We start from the raw sequence: 17,428 nt of genomic DNA, 5'->3' as shown, positions 1-17,428 counted from the left end.
CAAATCAATCTTTTAAAAAATGTATCCTAACTCTCTTTAATGGTTGTCGCTCCTTCTCTATTCATTCTTTGTCGTTGCGCCTCCGAAACATGACCATTCCATTGTGTGTTCTGATATTCGAACTAGAAGTAGAATTTTTTGGCACAAATTTTTTGGCCTATATCTTTGCCATTGATGCTTAACTTAACCTTGATTGCACCTCTAAGCACGATGTCAATGGTGGATACCCTTTGAAATACAATTCGAGCGAAAAGAGACTGATGGTTTGATGGGTGCTATACCTCCTGCATGTACAATACTTCAATGCAATCTCCATACGCTATTGTCAAAAACTCTTTCTCTTTCACTTCCCTCCCCTCTCGTCCATTCTGTATCCTTTCGAAAACGTCACAAACATCGTCCTTGTCTCGTCTCTGCGAAAACACTTCACCACCACCACCACCGTAGTTCCTCTTATCCATTTTAAAAAATTATTTAATTATAAAATTGTCCTATTTTAATTAAAAAATTAATTTTTATTAGATTAAATTAACTTAATTTAAAAAGGAACATTCCATTAAAATGTATCATATCATAAAAAATAATTTATATGTTATTTAAAAAGAGTTGAATAGAATTTATCTAAATTTTAATATTTCTTAATTCAACTAATTTTAATATCATCTTTTACACTTTGAAAAACAATATTTTTTAAACAAAATAATAAAAATAATCAAATTATTACAAAATTATTTTTTATTTGTATCTTTAGATTTTATATTTTTGAATTCTAGTTCTGGTGAAATTTTTTCATATAAATAATTTTATCAAATTATTTCTAATTATATATTACAAGTTTTAATTTTCTGAATCTTATTATTTTTTTATTTTTTTATTTCTTATGGTATTTTTTAACTCGACAAGATAAAAGATTAGTCAGCGGTATATTTAAACTATATTCAAGAATTTGTCTAACTAATAAATTGTTATATACATAAAACAAAAATTTAAACTTCCGATACTTACTTAAACAAATAAATAAATTAATAACTACTCTAATAACCAAATAAGTTAATCGACTAATCCAAATTTGTTTATTCCCTCTGTATTTAGTAAAGAACAATGGCACCATATATAATGGTGTATTTCGCACGTGGGAGCTAATTAAGTTACTCGAGCAATAATATATAGAGGTAGAGACTACCGCATGCAAGTGCAAATTGAAAAGATGGATCTCAAAAGCCTCTTCACATTTTTACTCTTATTGATGCCATCATTCTGTTCCTCTCAATCCCTGACGATTAACAACATTTTCTTTACTCATCGTAAGATACTTCCAAAACAAAAATCCAATGATAATAATAACAATAACGATGTTACTTCTTATGCTGTCATCTTTGATGCTGGTAGCTCCGGATCTCGTGTTCATGTCTTCCATTTTGATCAGAATCTCAACCTTCTTCATATTGGCAACGAAATTGAGTTTTATAAGAAGGTACTGACTAAATTTCATTGTGTTTTTTCTTGCGTCTCTTTTTTCTTCTCCCGAAGTTTAAAACTAAGAAATTTGTTACACTATTTTGTTGGTGCAACTTGAGTAATAGCAGTCATATTACATAAGTATTAATAAGTAGTAATATTATATGCTCTATTTTTTTTTTATATATTTTTTGTATGTTCTTATTTTATATTGAAATAATTGATATGCAAAAAGAAAAGAAGTGCACATAAAGATACAAAGATCGTTTTTCTAAATAAGATGATATTTTCTCTTTCTCTCTCACATTCACTCACTCACTCTTTCTAAATGTATTCTCCATTTATGGTTTCAAAAAACTGAATCGAATCGGTCTGATTCAAAACCATTAACTGAGAATCAGTCACCAAATTAATTTGGTTCAAATAAAAAATTGATTGGTAATAAATTTGTCAAAGAATAAAAAAATCAATAAAAATTAGTTAATTGATCGAACTAATACAATTTTTTTGCAATTAACTGATTTAAAATAATCAAACACAAAAATTATTTTTTTATAATATATATATATATATATATTATTTTATTACATTTAATTTAATTCTAATTAAAGCTTCATTAAACCTTTAAATTTTTAAATTTTTATTTTTATCGAATCAATGATCAATTCGATTTTCAAAACTTGCTTCCACTACTTGAAAGGTGAAACTTAATAATTTTTTACAATGATAGTAAATCAAATAAATATATAAAGATTACAGAATATCTTAAGAATTAATATTGCACATCTAAGATTGCAGATAGCATTTAACATATAGAAAAAAAATTTCAAAATTCTTAAAAGCAAGAATATTCAAAACTCAATTAGAAGAAACATCCAAAATCCAAACTCAACAAGAAGTTATCTATAATGGATTTCGTATTGAACTTATTCGGCAACTTACTATAATGCTGGCTAAAATTAACTGCTATAATATTGATTTCCTAGTATTATTCTAAAATAATTCACAAAAAACATTTATTAATCCTTTTGTTTGGAATTTGATGATTGTTAATTATATTTCTTTAATTACTTTATGAATTAATAATAAACATTGTACTGTGGTGTAGATCGAACCCGGTTTGAGTGCATATGCAGATAATCCAGAAGAAGCAGCAGAATCTCTGATTCCACTCTTAGACGAAGCACAGGATATTATTCCACCGCAACTCCAACCCAAAACACCCCTTAGGCTTGGGGTATCAATCTCTATCTTTTTTTCTTTTTTTTTTTTTTTTTAATTTTTGCATCGTGGATCTCAAAATATATAGACTCTCTTAATTTGAAATCTAATTGATCATGCCAAAGGTATATCTTATGCATACTAGATTAAAGATTAAAATAAAAGTAGGCAAGACTTTCTACACGGCCAACAATAATGTTGAATCGAATTTTTGTCTGAAAATCAGTAGTTGATACGACCTAATTTATTTTTTTAATAAATAATTCTATTAAAGATGTCAAAATAATTGGTGATTATAATAGTATATATGATTCAATTATTAACAAATAGATTAGGTTACGTTTAAAATATGTTATCTGAGGGGTCATCATGAATTTATTATAATTTAAAAAACATTATTCCATGTCTTCTCAATTATTTTGTTTTTAGTCTTTTTTTTTTTTATGTTGCAAATAAAGGCAACTGCAGGTTTAAGGTTGTTGGAGGGTGATACTGCTGAAAGAATATTGCAAGCGGTAACTAAGCATGACGAGTTCTTCATTATCAGTACAATACAATTATAATTAATTAATTAATTAAATCTTCGAATTTTAATTAATTTAACCTTCATATTCATGTATGTCTTGAAGGTTAGGGATATGTTCAGGACAAGAAGTAACCTGAACGTTCAATCTGATGCAGTAACTGTTATTGATGGAACCCAAGAAGGTTCTTATATGTGGGTATGATTATTTACTAGCTACCAAACTATATATATTTAAAGTTTTGTTTCATGCCAAGTTTATTTTTCTTAATAATATGTTGTTCGTTTAATTTAACTCAGGTAATAATAAGGGTAGTTATGGTAATATTCATTAAAGAGGAGGTTTCTTCTTTTGTTTTTTTTTTTAATATCAAAATCATGAACAAGCTAACACTACTTTAATTTATATTTGGTAAATAATCAAGAAATTCATGTGCTTATGTTTTTTTTTTTTCAAATTAGTTAACTTTTATTTTTAAAATTGAAAATCTATTATAAGTATTTCTTTTATACTGAGGTTTATTATAGTCATGTTAAATTGAATAAAGTATTGATTTAATTTTTAAGGTTTGTGTTAAGTTTTAATTTCGTCCCTAATATTTAGAATATCTTTTTTTTTTAAATGTTATATTTCATCATATTTTAGTCTTTTGATTAAAATTAATTTTCTAAAAAAAATACTCTTTTTTCATTATTATGTTATATTTACTCTCAAATCACTACAATCATTATTATAACCACTATAATTATAATTTTTGTCATTATCTAAAAAAATAAAAAATATATTTTTAAAAGAAACATTTTTAATTTTAATCAAAAGACAAAAATAGAATGAAATAAAATGTTTCGTACAAAAATAAAACATTTTAAACGTTAAAGGATAAAATTATGATTGAATTCAAATGTTAAAGACTAAAATAATATTTTATTTGTATACCAAAAAAAACAATACTTTATTTTTTTAATTTTAGAAATATTCTTACTATAGATTATTATTGTATCTTGTATTTATTAAAAATAATTTCTATTTTATTGTAACTAATTAAATGATTATAACTTCGGAGAAAAAATATATTTTAAAGGTCATAAATTAAAGATAAATTAAATAACAGTAATATAATACCAATAATGCAAATGAACCCAAGTCTTGTGTTCACATCTGGGTCTCTGTACAATAGATTACAATTAGATTCCTTTGCTAAAAGCAAGATTTGATTTCTCTCGAGATAAATTCTTTTATTAAGACCAATTATTTCTTAAAATAAAGTTAAAACAAACCAACATGGTCGACAGGTTAATTTTTGGTTTTGCTAACTTTTGAAAAAAATATAAATAATAAATTTTAAAATTAACTCAATAAAATAAAAAATACTTTATTTTCGAATGATCTCATAGATTCTAACCTTAAGATAATTATTTGCACACCTAGTGAATTAAACATCCAATCATTATTACTGAATCAAAAAAAAATCTATCTAATTAAGAATCAACATAATCATCTACATATCTATTGAATTGAACATCCGACATATCCATTGTTCACCTTATTTAGTATTCTCATTGTCTCCTTGTACTTTTTCATTAATTTTTATTAGAATTTTACTAGGAAAACAATGATTTTTGTGAATAGTGGGCTCTAAAATTGACCCAATAAAATAAAAAAACACTCCACTCTTAAATTATCTCCTAAACTCTAATATTAGGATAACCATCTACACACTTAATGAATTAAACATCCGATATATCTATTATTTACATTATTTAGTATTCTCATTGTCTACTTATACTTTTCTTTTTTATTTAATGACAACAAGAAACATGATAATGGCAGTCTGCCACAAATCATCAATACCCTTTCTCTCTCCTTCATTTTTCTCATCTTTACTTTGTTAATTAATTGTAGGTTAAAAAACTTGGTTCCTAACAAAGCATATTTGTTTATATATATATATATATATATGAGACTTGATTTTTGTTACATTCATATAATATAGTTAAATGTATTAATAGACACAAACTTCCCTATTAACGTACTACTTTATTTATTTGAATACCCAATAATGACAAATATATAATATTGCTCAATATAATAAATACTTTATTATACTTTAGTTAAAAATATTGAGCTCAAACTTTAGAAATAGTAAACAAAATATTTTATGATGAACATATATGACAAAAGATATTTTAAAAAGAAAAGTTAATATACTGAACACTTTGGATCTCTATTATATACAGAAGATTAATGTATGTATACTTTTAAAGGTTGGGGCTTTTATATAAAATATTTTTCACTTTGTTTTGTCGTTCATAAACTTTTGGCTATAAAGTATGCAAGTTAATCACGAAAGAAATTTAAGTGTAGAAGCAACGGGGAGAATAAAGAGAGGTATAGAAAACGAGAAAAGGAAAAAGGATTTCTTTTATGTAAGTTGGTTATTTAATTTGAGGGGAAACAACATGGAGTTTAGGGGGAAAAAATTAAGTGGTCACGAAGTTTTGTGCAAATTAAAATAGGAATAGGGAAAAGGAAAACATGTGATATACACGAGGTAAAAAATGGTTTTAGTTACAAGATAACCACTCTCAAATAGCTTATTATTTAACGGTACTTTTCAACTAACTTCAAAAGAAAACATGTGATAAACACTCTTTCCAATAAAAAATGTGATAAACGCTCTTTCAAAAAACACATGTGATAAACATACTTAAAAAACAAAAAGGGAAAACAAACAAACATATGTGATATGCACAATACTATAGTCTGGTAAAGATATGATAAAAAATGTTTGATATGTAAAATCACACTTAATAATATCAAATAACAAAAAAAGGTTAAAAAAATCTATTTCTGTGTCGATCAGTAAAGATAATGACGTTCATATTGTATATTATCTAATTGGATAAAAAAAATAAATTTATTCGTTTGTTTAAATAATATTAAAAATTTAAATTTTATTTTGCATATACATATACAATAATTTATTGACTAATTTTATATTTATTATTATTATTATTATAATATTTAATATATAAAATTGTGGATTAGTAAGTACGTTAGTTTATTGTTACACTAGTTATAATAAAAATACAAATTTAATATATATAAAAAGTTTGATTACTATACTATATATAGAAAAGATTAATTATTCTAATATGAAATTTTAATTATTCTATAAAAAATTAATTATTTTAGTAACTAATTATTTTGTTAAAAAATATATTTTGATAATATCTAAACTTTTGGTATTAGCTTTTGTTTTTTATAGAATTTGTAATACAAAGAAATACTACAAAGCATTTGTTAATGGGTATGATAATTATATAATATAATATAATATAATATAATATAATATGATATAATATTATATTATATTATATTATATTATTATTATTTGGAGATATTTGAGGGGGAAAAAAATCTCAACTCACCAAACGAGGCCAAGTGTAGGGAGAGGATAATTTGATATTTGAAAGGAAAAGACAACAAATACAAAATACTTGAAAAAAAAAATTATATATCCTTTCCCAAATATATATAAATAATTGATTACATAGATTTCGTATAAGTTTTTGTTGAATTTTTAATTGGACCCTTCTTTGTCTATTCGGGTGAGCTTCACTTCCTTTTAGTGGAAGATAGTAGTGTTGTATTATAGCATATTTATTGTTACCATAATAAAAATGTGTGCATTCTTCAAGAGTGTGGTTAAAAATTAAATTATATGTAGGATCATTCTAGTATGCTTATACTATACGACAATAATAGTAGCTATAGTATTTTAAAAATGTTATTAAAATTAAAAAAATATTTTTAAAAATATATTGTTAAAAAAATGTTATCAAAATATAAAAAAATATTATTTTAATTTAACAATACTTATATATATAACTATCGTAGTTACTATAGACATAGATATGCTAGAATTCACCCAATATGCGCATTACTCAAGATCTACCGTGATGAACAAATTTCTGTTATTTATTAGAATGTTCTATTAAATTCTATTTCTTAAATTTATCAATAAAAGGCAAGATTATTTGAATCTAACTTTTGATTTATGTATATAGGTGGCACTAAACTATCTACTGGGAAACTTGGGAAACAAGTATTCAAGGACGGTGGGAGTGGTTGATCTTGGAGGTGCATCAGTTCAAATGGCATATGCTATTTCAAAGCACGCAGCTCAAAATGCACCATTACCACCAGATGGACAGGACCCATACATTAAAAATGTCATTCTTAAAGGAACCGAATATAACCTCTATGTTCATAGGCACGTTTTCCCCTCTCTCTCTCTCTCTCTTGTTATAATTAAAGCTTAAGTCACATTTTTTTTTAAATATTTTAGTGATACCTTTGCAACACTTTTTAAAATTTTATAATCACTGTAATTACCATAGTATAAACATAAATATACTAGAATATATATATATATATATATATATATATATATATATATTTTAAGATTTAAAATTTATTTAAGAATTTATTGTTGGTCAATAAATTACTCCATACATAAGTTGTGATTAAAATTTTTAACATTTATTTAAATAGACGAATGAATTAATTACTTAACCAACTTAAATTGATGATTAAAAAAAAAATAAGAAACGTGATCTCTTTTCTTATATTTAGAAAAAAATTTTAAATGTAAGATTTTTGTTAGTGTATAAATATTTTGGCTAATGCATTTCTTGGTTTAAAAATCTTTCTTTAATTTCAGTTACTTGCGCTATGGTAGTGATGCTGCTCGTGCTGAAATTTTGAACATCACTCATAATTCTGCTAATCCTTGCGTTTTAGCTGACTTTGATGGTAATATATTGTATATATAACGCCCTAACTCATCATTTGCATTTGATACTCTAAACTGTAACTATATAGAAAAGCTAAAGATAATGGTTATAGATTGTAACTATTGAAATATGGTCACATATTTTACTTTGTAAGAAAAGGACCATGAAAACCGAATAGACGGTTTTTTATACCTATCATCACTGTTTTAAAATGTGACTTAAAGTTAAAAATGTTATAATATTCGAAAGATTTTTAGGTTCAATTTAGTAAAATTTTGAATTAGCAGAATTTTTTTTTCGTGTCTAAGCTTAGAAAAATTTGTATTATTCCAACTACTAGCTACTTCTTTCAAAACAGTAGAAATATTTTCTCAAATTGAAAATGCTTTAAAACTTCCAATTTTAAAACCTTAATCAATGACCTTATTACTATTGTTGTTGTTGTTGTTGTGTGATGGTATGTAATACATTATTTTTTTTAGACCTGACACATTGTTGTTTTTGGAATCCTTTTGAAGGGACATATGCATACTCAGGAAATGAGTATAGGGCATATGCACCAAGTTCAGGGTCCAGCTTTGAAAAATGCAGGCATATAGTGCGTAAGGTCCTCAAATTGGACGCACCATGTCCATATAATAAAGATTGCACTTTTGGTGGAATATGGAGTGGTGGAGGTGGTAATGGACAAAAAAATCTCTATGTTGCTACGTCTTTCTTTTATATGGCATCACAGGTAGATACACACAAAAAAAAAAAATCTTCATGCTACTAACTGCTAAGTTTTCTTACAATAATATTTTTTATATTTAATTGCCTTGTAATAAAATTTGATTAAACATTTATTTGTATTAAGATGTTGATTACTATCATTCTTGTAGACGGGTATAGTTGATCCGAACAAACCCAATTCGAAGGTTATTCCGGCGGATTACAAGGTTGCAGCTAAGAAAGCATGTAATACAAAATATGAGGATGCTGCATCTATTTATCCTCTTATTACCATTGACAGACTTCCTTATGTCTGCATGGATCTCACATACCAATATACATTGCTCGTTGAGGGATTCGGTAAGTTATATATACATCTTAAATTGGTGGTTAATATGGTTACTAGATTGTATGTAACTAAGATAGAAAGCCGACAAGCAACTAACTCTAACCGAATTCAGTTATTCCACTTATATTATTATGTCATTATGTTAGAATATGAGAAAAAATCTTAGTTGCTTTGGATGTAAATTATAAGTTTTATACTGATCTATTAGTGGTAAGAGTCTCTGTCACACGTCAGTATCTGAGTGGTTATATAAGTTCATTAGTACGCATTTTAAATGAAGGTGTTTCCTATTGAAGAGAAAAAAGATAAATAGATGCTTGACCTTTTAGCTACATTTTAGTTTTTGAAAATTTGAAAATACATTTAAGTTTCGGACATTTTTAAAATTTGGACAAATTGATCGCTCTATTCATTTGGGTCTGTCAAACTCAACAGAAAAATTAAACGTAATTTTCGTTGTACTAACTTGGCCGATATACGAATGTACAAGTGGAAGAGTTTTTAAAATGAAACAAATTAGACTCAATGATCGATATGTCCAAATTTTGAGAAGGTCAAGGATTTAAGATATTTTCAAATTTTTAGAGATTTAAATGTCTATTATCAAAAAGTCAAGAACCTATTTGTACTTTTTTTCATATTTAATAATGTCTAGTATTAGCAAAATTACTATAATTTACCATTGTGTGTAACATTATATATATTTTTCTTCCAATATTTGTTGATAATTTTATTTGTTGGCAGGCATAGAACCATGGCAAGAGATTACAGTCACTCAGCAAATTGAATATGAAGATGCTTCCGTAGATGCAAGCTGGCCTCTAGGGAGTGCCATAGAAGCCATATCTTCATTACCTAAATTTGAGCGATTGATGTATTTTATTTAAGCTTCTACAGTAATAATATAAGTAGGCATGTGACACATTGACGCCTATGCCTTCTATATTAAATAAAAGTCATGTGCTCGTATAAAAAAAGTTTGCTATATATAACGTATTGTTGTGTATGTGTTAGTTCGCAATATTGGTAAAGAATATGAAATAAATGCTCTATTTTAAGACAAGTCCAGAATTTCTTATTTATTTTGGATCTACACTTATTTTAATAGTAGAATTTTCATGTTCTCTTGATGGAGGTTAGATGTAAACATTTTAATTATCCAGTATATATCATTATATACATCTTCTGAATTCTTAATTCTTTATACTCCATATTTATTATTTATTATATTTAAGAGAGGTTTATCCTTATGGTTGTCACAAATTATATGGATATATCTCTGATTTTTGTCTAACTTAATATGAAGTCTTTCAATAACCTCAAAAACTATCTCATAAAATGAAATATTTTAGAAGGCACTATTGAAAGTATCTAAACTTGTTATTTAAAACAACTCTGATCTTTTCAAGATTACAATGTTTTTTCTTCAATCTTGGAAGTTGTTTTAAATCAACTATAAAAAAATCTCTTAAATTATATGCTTGCAAAAAATGCACTAAATACCGATGAATTTACTATTAGATTCTGTAAGAGATAATAGTGACGATTTTACCAGCAGATTTTGCTACGGATAGATGCCTAATTTTATTGAGCGTGAAAAGTTACCATCAAATTCATATTTCTGCCAGAAAATTCATCGGAAACAGATGACGCATAATATTTAAATTGGCGCGCGTTTTATCGTAGGATATTTTGACAAAAAAGTTTTGACGGTAATCCATTTTAGTGGAACACACCATTTCATTCAATGAAACCAATATTACCGATGAATTTTCCGTCGAAAAATCTGACGGTAATTTGAATACTTAAGGTTTGTATAGTGAACCTCTCTCCCCATTCTTCAAACTCTTCTTGCTCTCTTCTCTCACCAACCCCTCCCTACTCCCACGTTCGCTGCCACGCCACCACCCTCCATCCTGGCCGCTGTCTTCCTCATCGCCATAGGTGTCGTCGTGAGTAGATTCACTTACCATTGTTGTGCTCTCCCTCTCTCTCACCGTAACACCTCCCATCGGCTGTAACACCCTACCATACAGAGACTTATGCTTAAGTCATAATTCAGAGATTGCAAGGTATTACGACCTCTAAAACAAAAATTTAGTATGAATAGTATTGTGAAAAATAATTATAACTAGGAGCCTTTATAAAAAAAAGGGGTAAAACAAAAATCGTAACTCGAAAAGCGCAACACTCCGATCGATAACGTAGTGAACAAGAATGAACCAACGCGAGATTATATATATATACAAAAGAGTGTCAAAAACTTGGAATATCAAAACTCAAAATCCGGTTGCGAAGATAATCGGTCCGAGCATAGCAATATATACATATAATAAAATAAGGAAACCCCAAAGAAAACCCAAAGGGACACAAATACAGAAAACCTATTCTCCAAAAATCCCCTATAAGAGGAGTCATCACAGTTGGTATTATGTAATGGAGATAAAAGTATCTAAGCAAAACATATAAACCAAAACAGAGTCCCAAGAACAAGAATCTTCGCTAATCCAGAAGCCTCCAGCATGCTTCAGCGAGAAACCTCACGCCCTGCATCTGAAAACCACAAAATCCGCATGGGTGAGAACCAGAGGTCCCCAACATGGTAACAACTTCCACATATATAATACATAATAATAGAGGAAAGCCGAAGGCAATTCTAGAACTTCCTTCAGATAAAATCAGAGCTTATAAACAAGCTAAACCATAAAGGGCATCTGACTAAAGATCCTTCAGTCTAACTAATACTTTCCTTTCCAATTCCTTCAGACCTCCCAACCACCAGCAGGAGTATAATATAGCAAACAGAGTTATATCAGACAAGAGATTTACAAATAGGAACAGATAAGGCATTTAGACAATTAGCAAGTAATATGCAGTCAAATAGGCAATCTCAGACAATTCATATAGTATGCATATGATGAATGCCTGTCCCTAGTGGCTGATGATATCATCTGTCGGTTATAGAGCCAGCCCGACAAGTCCTGGTAGCTAACCATTGGACTGTCCCTCTGTCGCGCATCCAACTCGAGTTATACTCATCATAAACTTGATCATAATCATGATCCATATCCATCACCCTCACTGGTGAATATTTACGGGGGCAAGCTCATCTGGGACTTTCACAGTGCCCGGCCACACTTACGACATAGGGTCAAAAGAGCTTCGAGTCTCAACCTGGAGCACGTGGTGGCTAGCCACTGCTTTCTCCCAGGAAAACTCTCATCTCCAGTAGTGGAAGTGCAACATTCACAAATTATTCAACAGCATATATGCATTTATACTTAGCCAAAATCATGGCTCCGCCGTAACACGGCAATAATCTAGCCATCCGGCTCACGGTTAAATCCATAACCAGCCAATTCATTAACAATTACGGCCCTTCGGCCCATGGCATAACAAGCACTTCCACCGCCATCCTCCGCATCTCACATAATCATCTTTGATCTTCATTGATCATTCATTTTTCCCCTGCTTCACTCGCAAGTTACCACATTTACTAGCTCCTTGTCTCATTGCTAGGCATATCATAATGATTTAAGGCATAAGTGGTGAGATCGGAGGCTTAGAAGTATGAAATTTGGCTTTTAAAACTCAAAAAAACAAACTTTGGGATGAAAACAGGGCCACGCGTACGCGCACTCCACGCGCACGCGTGGATGGCCACAAAGCTTATCGGCACGCAAGCGCCATACACGCGGACGTGCGGATTGAAAAATAGCCAAACGACGCGTACGCGTTAGCCGTGCGTACGCGCGGGTACATTTGTGCCCCAGGCACAAAACTGGCACAACTTTGGCACAACTCTCGGGAAAAAGGCTGGGCATTTGGTGCAGCGCATCGACGCGCCCGCACACACCACGCGCACGCGTGGATTGTTCCTTCTTGAAGAACGACGCGCACGCACCAAGTGCGCCTACGCGTGGGGGTTATTCTGCTAAAAATTTTCTAAGTTAAAAGCTGCAGAATTCACAGATTCAGCCCCCAATCTTCCGAAGGACATAACTTTCTCGTTTTAAATCATTTTTCGCCCGTTCTTTGAACGGCATGGACATCCCAGATCCAATTTCATTTCTAAACAAGTTTGGTACAAAACGGGGATCCGTAGTCCAAGTTATGTCCCGTCAAAGCATGCCCAAAAACCATATTTTCATACAAAACCACAAGTGCCATTTTCAAAACAAGCCACTTTCAACTATTTTCAAAATCAACCAAAACATGCCAATTTCAACCCTTTTTGAAATCAATCAAAATGTACCAAAATTAACATCAAGCCATCCTCAACTCACACATGACACTTTACCAAAATTCCCAAAACCACCATCCAACCATTTTAACACTTCTCAATCAAATGGCTAAAGGACAAACACAATATCATGTCATACATCCTTCCTCATCCCAATTTTCAATAATACCATTTCCAATCAAACATAATTATACATACTCATCATCATACTCACCATCAACATAGTACCACCCACCAATTCAACCTAAATCATTCATCAAGCATATATCACAACATGCATTTTCTCATATATCACACAATCAAGGCATCAATATTCATAGTCACATATATGATCAGATCATATATCTCAATCATTCAACAACATCATCGATTCAATGCCTATCTTAGGGCCTCTAGCCTAAGTATTTCCTACCACATTACATATTAGATACGAGAAACCGAGACCATACCTTAGCCGATTTCCCAAGCTCAACCGGAGTACTTCTAAATCACTTTTCCTCAATCTTTCAAGGTCTCAACACCTCCAAGAACAGATTTTATCACACAAAACTCCCTTTTCAAGCTTTCCAAAGTCACCAATCAAGCTCCAATATTCACATATACACAACCTAAGCCACAATCATCATACCCATACACAACATCTCAACACCCAATCATCATAGAACAACAATTTACACTAGGATTGAGAATCTTACCATACCCAAGGCCCAAGGAGACAAGATTAACCTTCTCCTTCAAGAGAGTTGGGTCCTATAACATCAAAGAGTCCAAAATCTCAACATTTCACCCATGAAACTCGAAAACAAGGGCTGGAAATTCGAAGAGCAAAACATGGCTTACCTCAAGATTGATTGTATGGGTTTTATAAAGCTCTTCGCGGTGAACGCATGGCCATAAATGGTGCGGCAATCGGAGCTCTAGATCAAAAGTTATGGTGGTTTGAAGATCAAATGAAAGAAAGAACTTGAGGGAGTGTTCTTCCCTCCATGGCCTCCATTTCAGCGTGTTTCTTGAGTGTAGTGAGGAGAGAGAGTGCTGAAATGAGTGTATTAGGTTTAGTTTAGTTGGGCCAAGGGCCCACTTTGGGTCCGGTTGGCCCGGTTTGGCCCGTTCGATCCAATCTTGGTCCGATTTCTATAAAATTGGTACCGAAATTCTCGTCTCAATCTCCTCTATCATCTTTAGCCATAAAAATCACATTTTTGGCTTTCTAGAATAAATTTTCATTCATGGGTTAATTAGCCGTTAATTAACCGGGTCTTACATTCTACCCACCTAATTGGAAATTTTGCCCACAAAATTCAAATTCAATTACCTGAGAATAAGTGCGGATAATCCGATCGCATCTCCGACTCAAGTTCCCAAGTGTGTTCCTCAACACCGCCTCGACTCCATGCCACCTTGACTAATGAAACCTCTTTCCCACGCAACCGTTTGATACTAGTATCATCAATTCTGACTGGAGCCACTGGAAGCGTCAAATCTTCTCTTAACTGAACCGATTCAGGTTTTAACACATGGCTAGCATCAGGAGTGTACTTCTGAAGTTGTGACACGTGAAACACATCGTGCAGGTTCGAAAGATGAGGTGGTAGAGCCATCCGATACGCCACCGGTCCAATCCTTTCCAGGATTTGAAATGGACCAATGTATCGAGGATTCAACTTCTTCGCTTTAATCGCCCTACCTACTCCTGTGGTCGGAGTAACCTTCAGGAAAACATGATCTCCTTCCTCAAATTCCAAGGGCTTTCGCCTCTGATCGGCGTAACTCTTCTGGCGACTCTGCGCCATAAGCATCCTATCTTGGATTTTCTTGACTTGTTCAGTGGTCTCAGCTATCATCTCCGGCCCCAACAAGCCTTTCTCTCCAGCTTCATACCAACATAGCAGAGACCGACATTTCCTCCCATACAATGCCTCATACGGAGCCATTCCGATATTCGCATGGTAACTATTATTGTATGCAAACTCCACTAACGGCATATACCGATCCCAACTCGCCGGTTGGTCCAAAACACAAGCCCTCAACATATCCTCTAGTGTTTGGATTGTCCTCTCGGATTGACCATCTGTTTGAGGATGGTAAGCTGTACTCAAGCTTAATCGGGTTCCAAAAGCTTTCTGAAATGCACCCCAGAACCTCAAAGTGAAACGAGGATCTCTATCAGAGATTATAGTAGCACGTACACCATGAAGTCTCACAATCTCCTTTATGTATAACCGTGCTAGATCCTCAAGGGTGTAAGTCATCCGAATGGGCAAAAAAAGTGAGCTGATTTCGTCAGTCGGTCCACAATCACCCAGATAGCATCAAAACCAGTCCTAGTCCTTGGCAATCCTGACACAAAGTCCATTGCAATACTTTCCCACTTCCATTGTGGAACCTCTAATGGTTGCAACATCCCGGAAGGTCTTTGATGTTCAATCTTCACCTTTTGACAAGTTAAGCACTTTGAAACATATTCCGCCACATCATTCTTCATACCTGGCCACCAAAACATCGCCTTTAAATCATGGTACATCTTAGTACTTCCCGAGTGAATGGAGAATCCGCTTTTGTGTGCCTCCTTTAAGATATCTTGCCTCAAAGTGCCAACATCCGGCACAATGATTTCTACCCTTGAATCTCCATAACCCATCTTTTTCTTCCGACACTCTCCATTGTTTTCCTTGCTCGATAGTCGGTAACACCTTCCATAACGCTTCATCATTTTCATGAGCCTTTAGGAGTTCGGACTTAAAGTCACTTGAGATTTCTAATTGGCTCAAACACAAAGTTCCAGATACTTCTCGAGCACCAATTTTTAGATTCTCGAATCCCTTGAGCAACTTCAGCCACATATAATGACTTCTGACTTAACGCATCCGCCACTACGTTCGCCTTTCCTAGATGGTAATTCAACTCAAAGTCGTAGTCCTTCAATAATTCCATCCACCTTCTCTGCCTCATATTAAGCTCCTTCTAATCAAAGAGATATTTCAAGCTCTTGTGATCGGAGAAGACTTGGAACTTAACCCCATAGAGATAATGCCTCCACACCTTCAAGGCAAACACAACCGCAGTGAGTTCTAAATCGTGCGTAGGGTAACCAACTTCATGAGGTCTCAACTGGCGTGAGGCATACGCCACCACATTATGATGCTGCATCAGCACGCATCCTAGTCCCTTTAGTGAGGCATCACAGTACACCTCAAACTGTTCGTTCGGCTTAGGTAACACCAACACAGGTGCAGTGGTCAACTTTTTCTTCAACGCCTGAAAGCTCTCCTCACACTCAGGAGTCCAAACAAATGGTGTGTCTTTGCGGATTAACTTTGTCAACGGCAAGGCTAATTGTGAAAAGCCTTTGATGAATCTTCGGTAATAGCCAGCTAAGCCCAAAAAACTCCTTATCTCAGTTACTGTGGTTGGTTGCTTCCAATCCATCACAGCCTCCACCTTAGCTGGATCTACGGCTATTCCCTTCTTACTCACCACGTGACCCAAAAACTCCACCTCACTCTTCCAGAACTCACACTTAGACAGTTTCGCATAGAGTTTCTTCTCCTTTAAAATCTGCAACGCGGTCCGCAAGTGTTCCGCATGCTCTTCTTCAGTCTTGGAGTAAATTAGTATATCGTCAATGAAGACAACAACGAATTTATCCAGAAACGGACGGAACACTCTATTCATGTAATCCATAAACACTGCAGGAGTGTTTGTCAACCCAAAAGACATTACAGTATACTCGTAATGACCATAACGTGTCCTGAAAGCGGTCTTAGGGATATCCTCACCCCTCACCCTTATCTGGTGATAACCGGATCGCAAATCGATCTTGGAGAAAACCCCAGCTCCTTGTAACTGATCCATGAGATCATCAATCCTCGGCAATGGGTACTTATTCTTTATGGTGACCTTGTTCAGCTGCCTGTAATCCACACAGAGCTACATACTCCTGTCCTTCTTCTTTACCAGTAACACTAGAGCACCCCACGGGGAAACACTTGGTCTGATAAAGTTCTTACCCAACAAGTCCTCTAACTGAGACTTTAGCTCGGCCATCTCTAATGGTGACATTCTATAAGGAGCACTTGAGATTGGTCCCACCCCAGGCACCAATTCAATAGCAAACTCGACC

The 17,428-nt window shown here is 32.4% G+C and overlaps 1 protein-coding gene across 1 annotated transcript; it reads left to right on the top strand.

The window, feature by feature from the left end:
* Window positions 1–1,173: 1,173 nt before the first annotated feature.
* LOC112754914 (nucleoside-triphosphatase) lies at window positions 1,174–10,125 on the top strand. Its single transcript, XM_025802738.3, has 9 exons — window positions 1,174–1,474; window positions 2,567–2,695; window positions 3,138–3,194; window positions 3,309–3,401; window positions 7,274–7,479; window positions 7,930–8,021; window positions 8,521–8,738; window positions 8,884–9,073; window positions 9,807–10,125. The coding sequence occupies exons 1-9, from the start codon at window positions 1,187–1,189 to the stop codon at window positions 9,947–9,949; spliced, it is 1,416 nt and encodes a 471-aa protein (XP_025658523.1). The 5' UTR covers window positions 1,174–1,186; the 3' UTR covers window positions 9,950–10,125.
* Window positions 10,126–17,428: the final 7,303 nt, after the last annotated feature.

Source organism: Arachis hypogaea, chromosome 16, assembly GCF_003086295.3.
Source record: "Arachis hypogaea cultivar Tifrunner chromosome 16, arahy.Tifrunner.gnm2.J5K5, whole genome shotgun sequence".
Classification (NCBI taxonomy): domain Eukaryota; kingdom Viridiplantae; phylum Streptophyta; class Magnoliopsida; order Fabales; family Fabaceae; genus Arachis; species Arachis hypogaea.
Note: the sequence above shows the minus strand (reverse complement) of the source record. Positions and strands in the feature narration are given on the sequence as shown.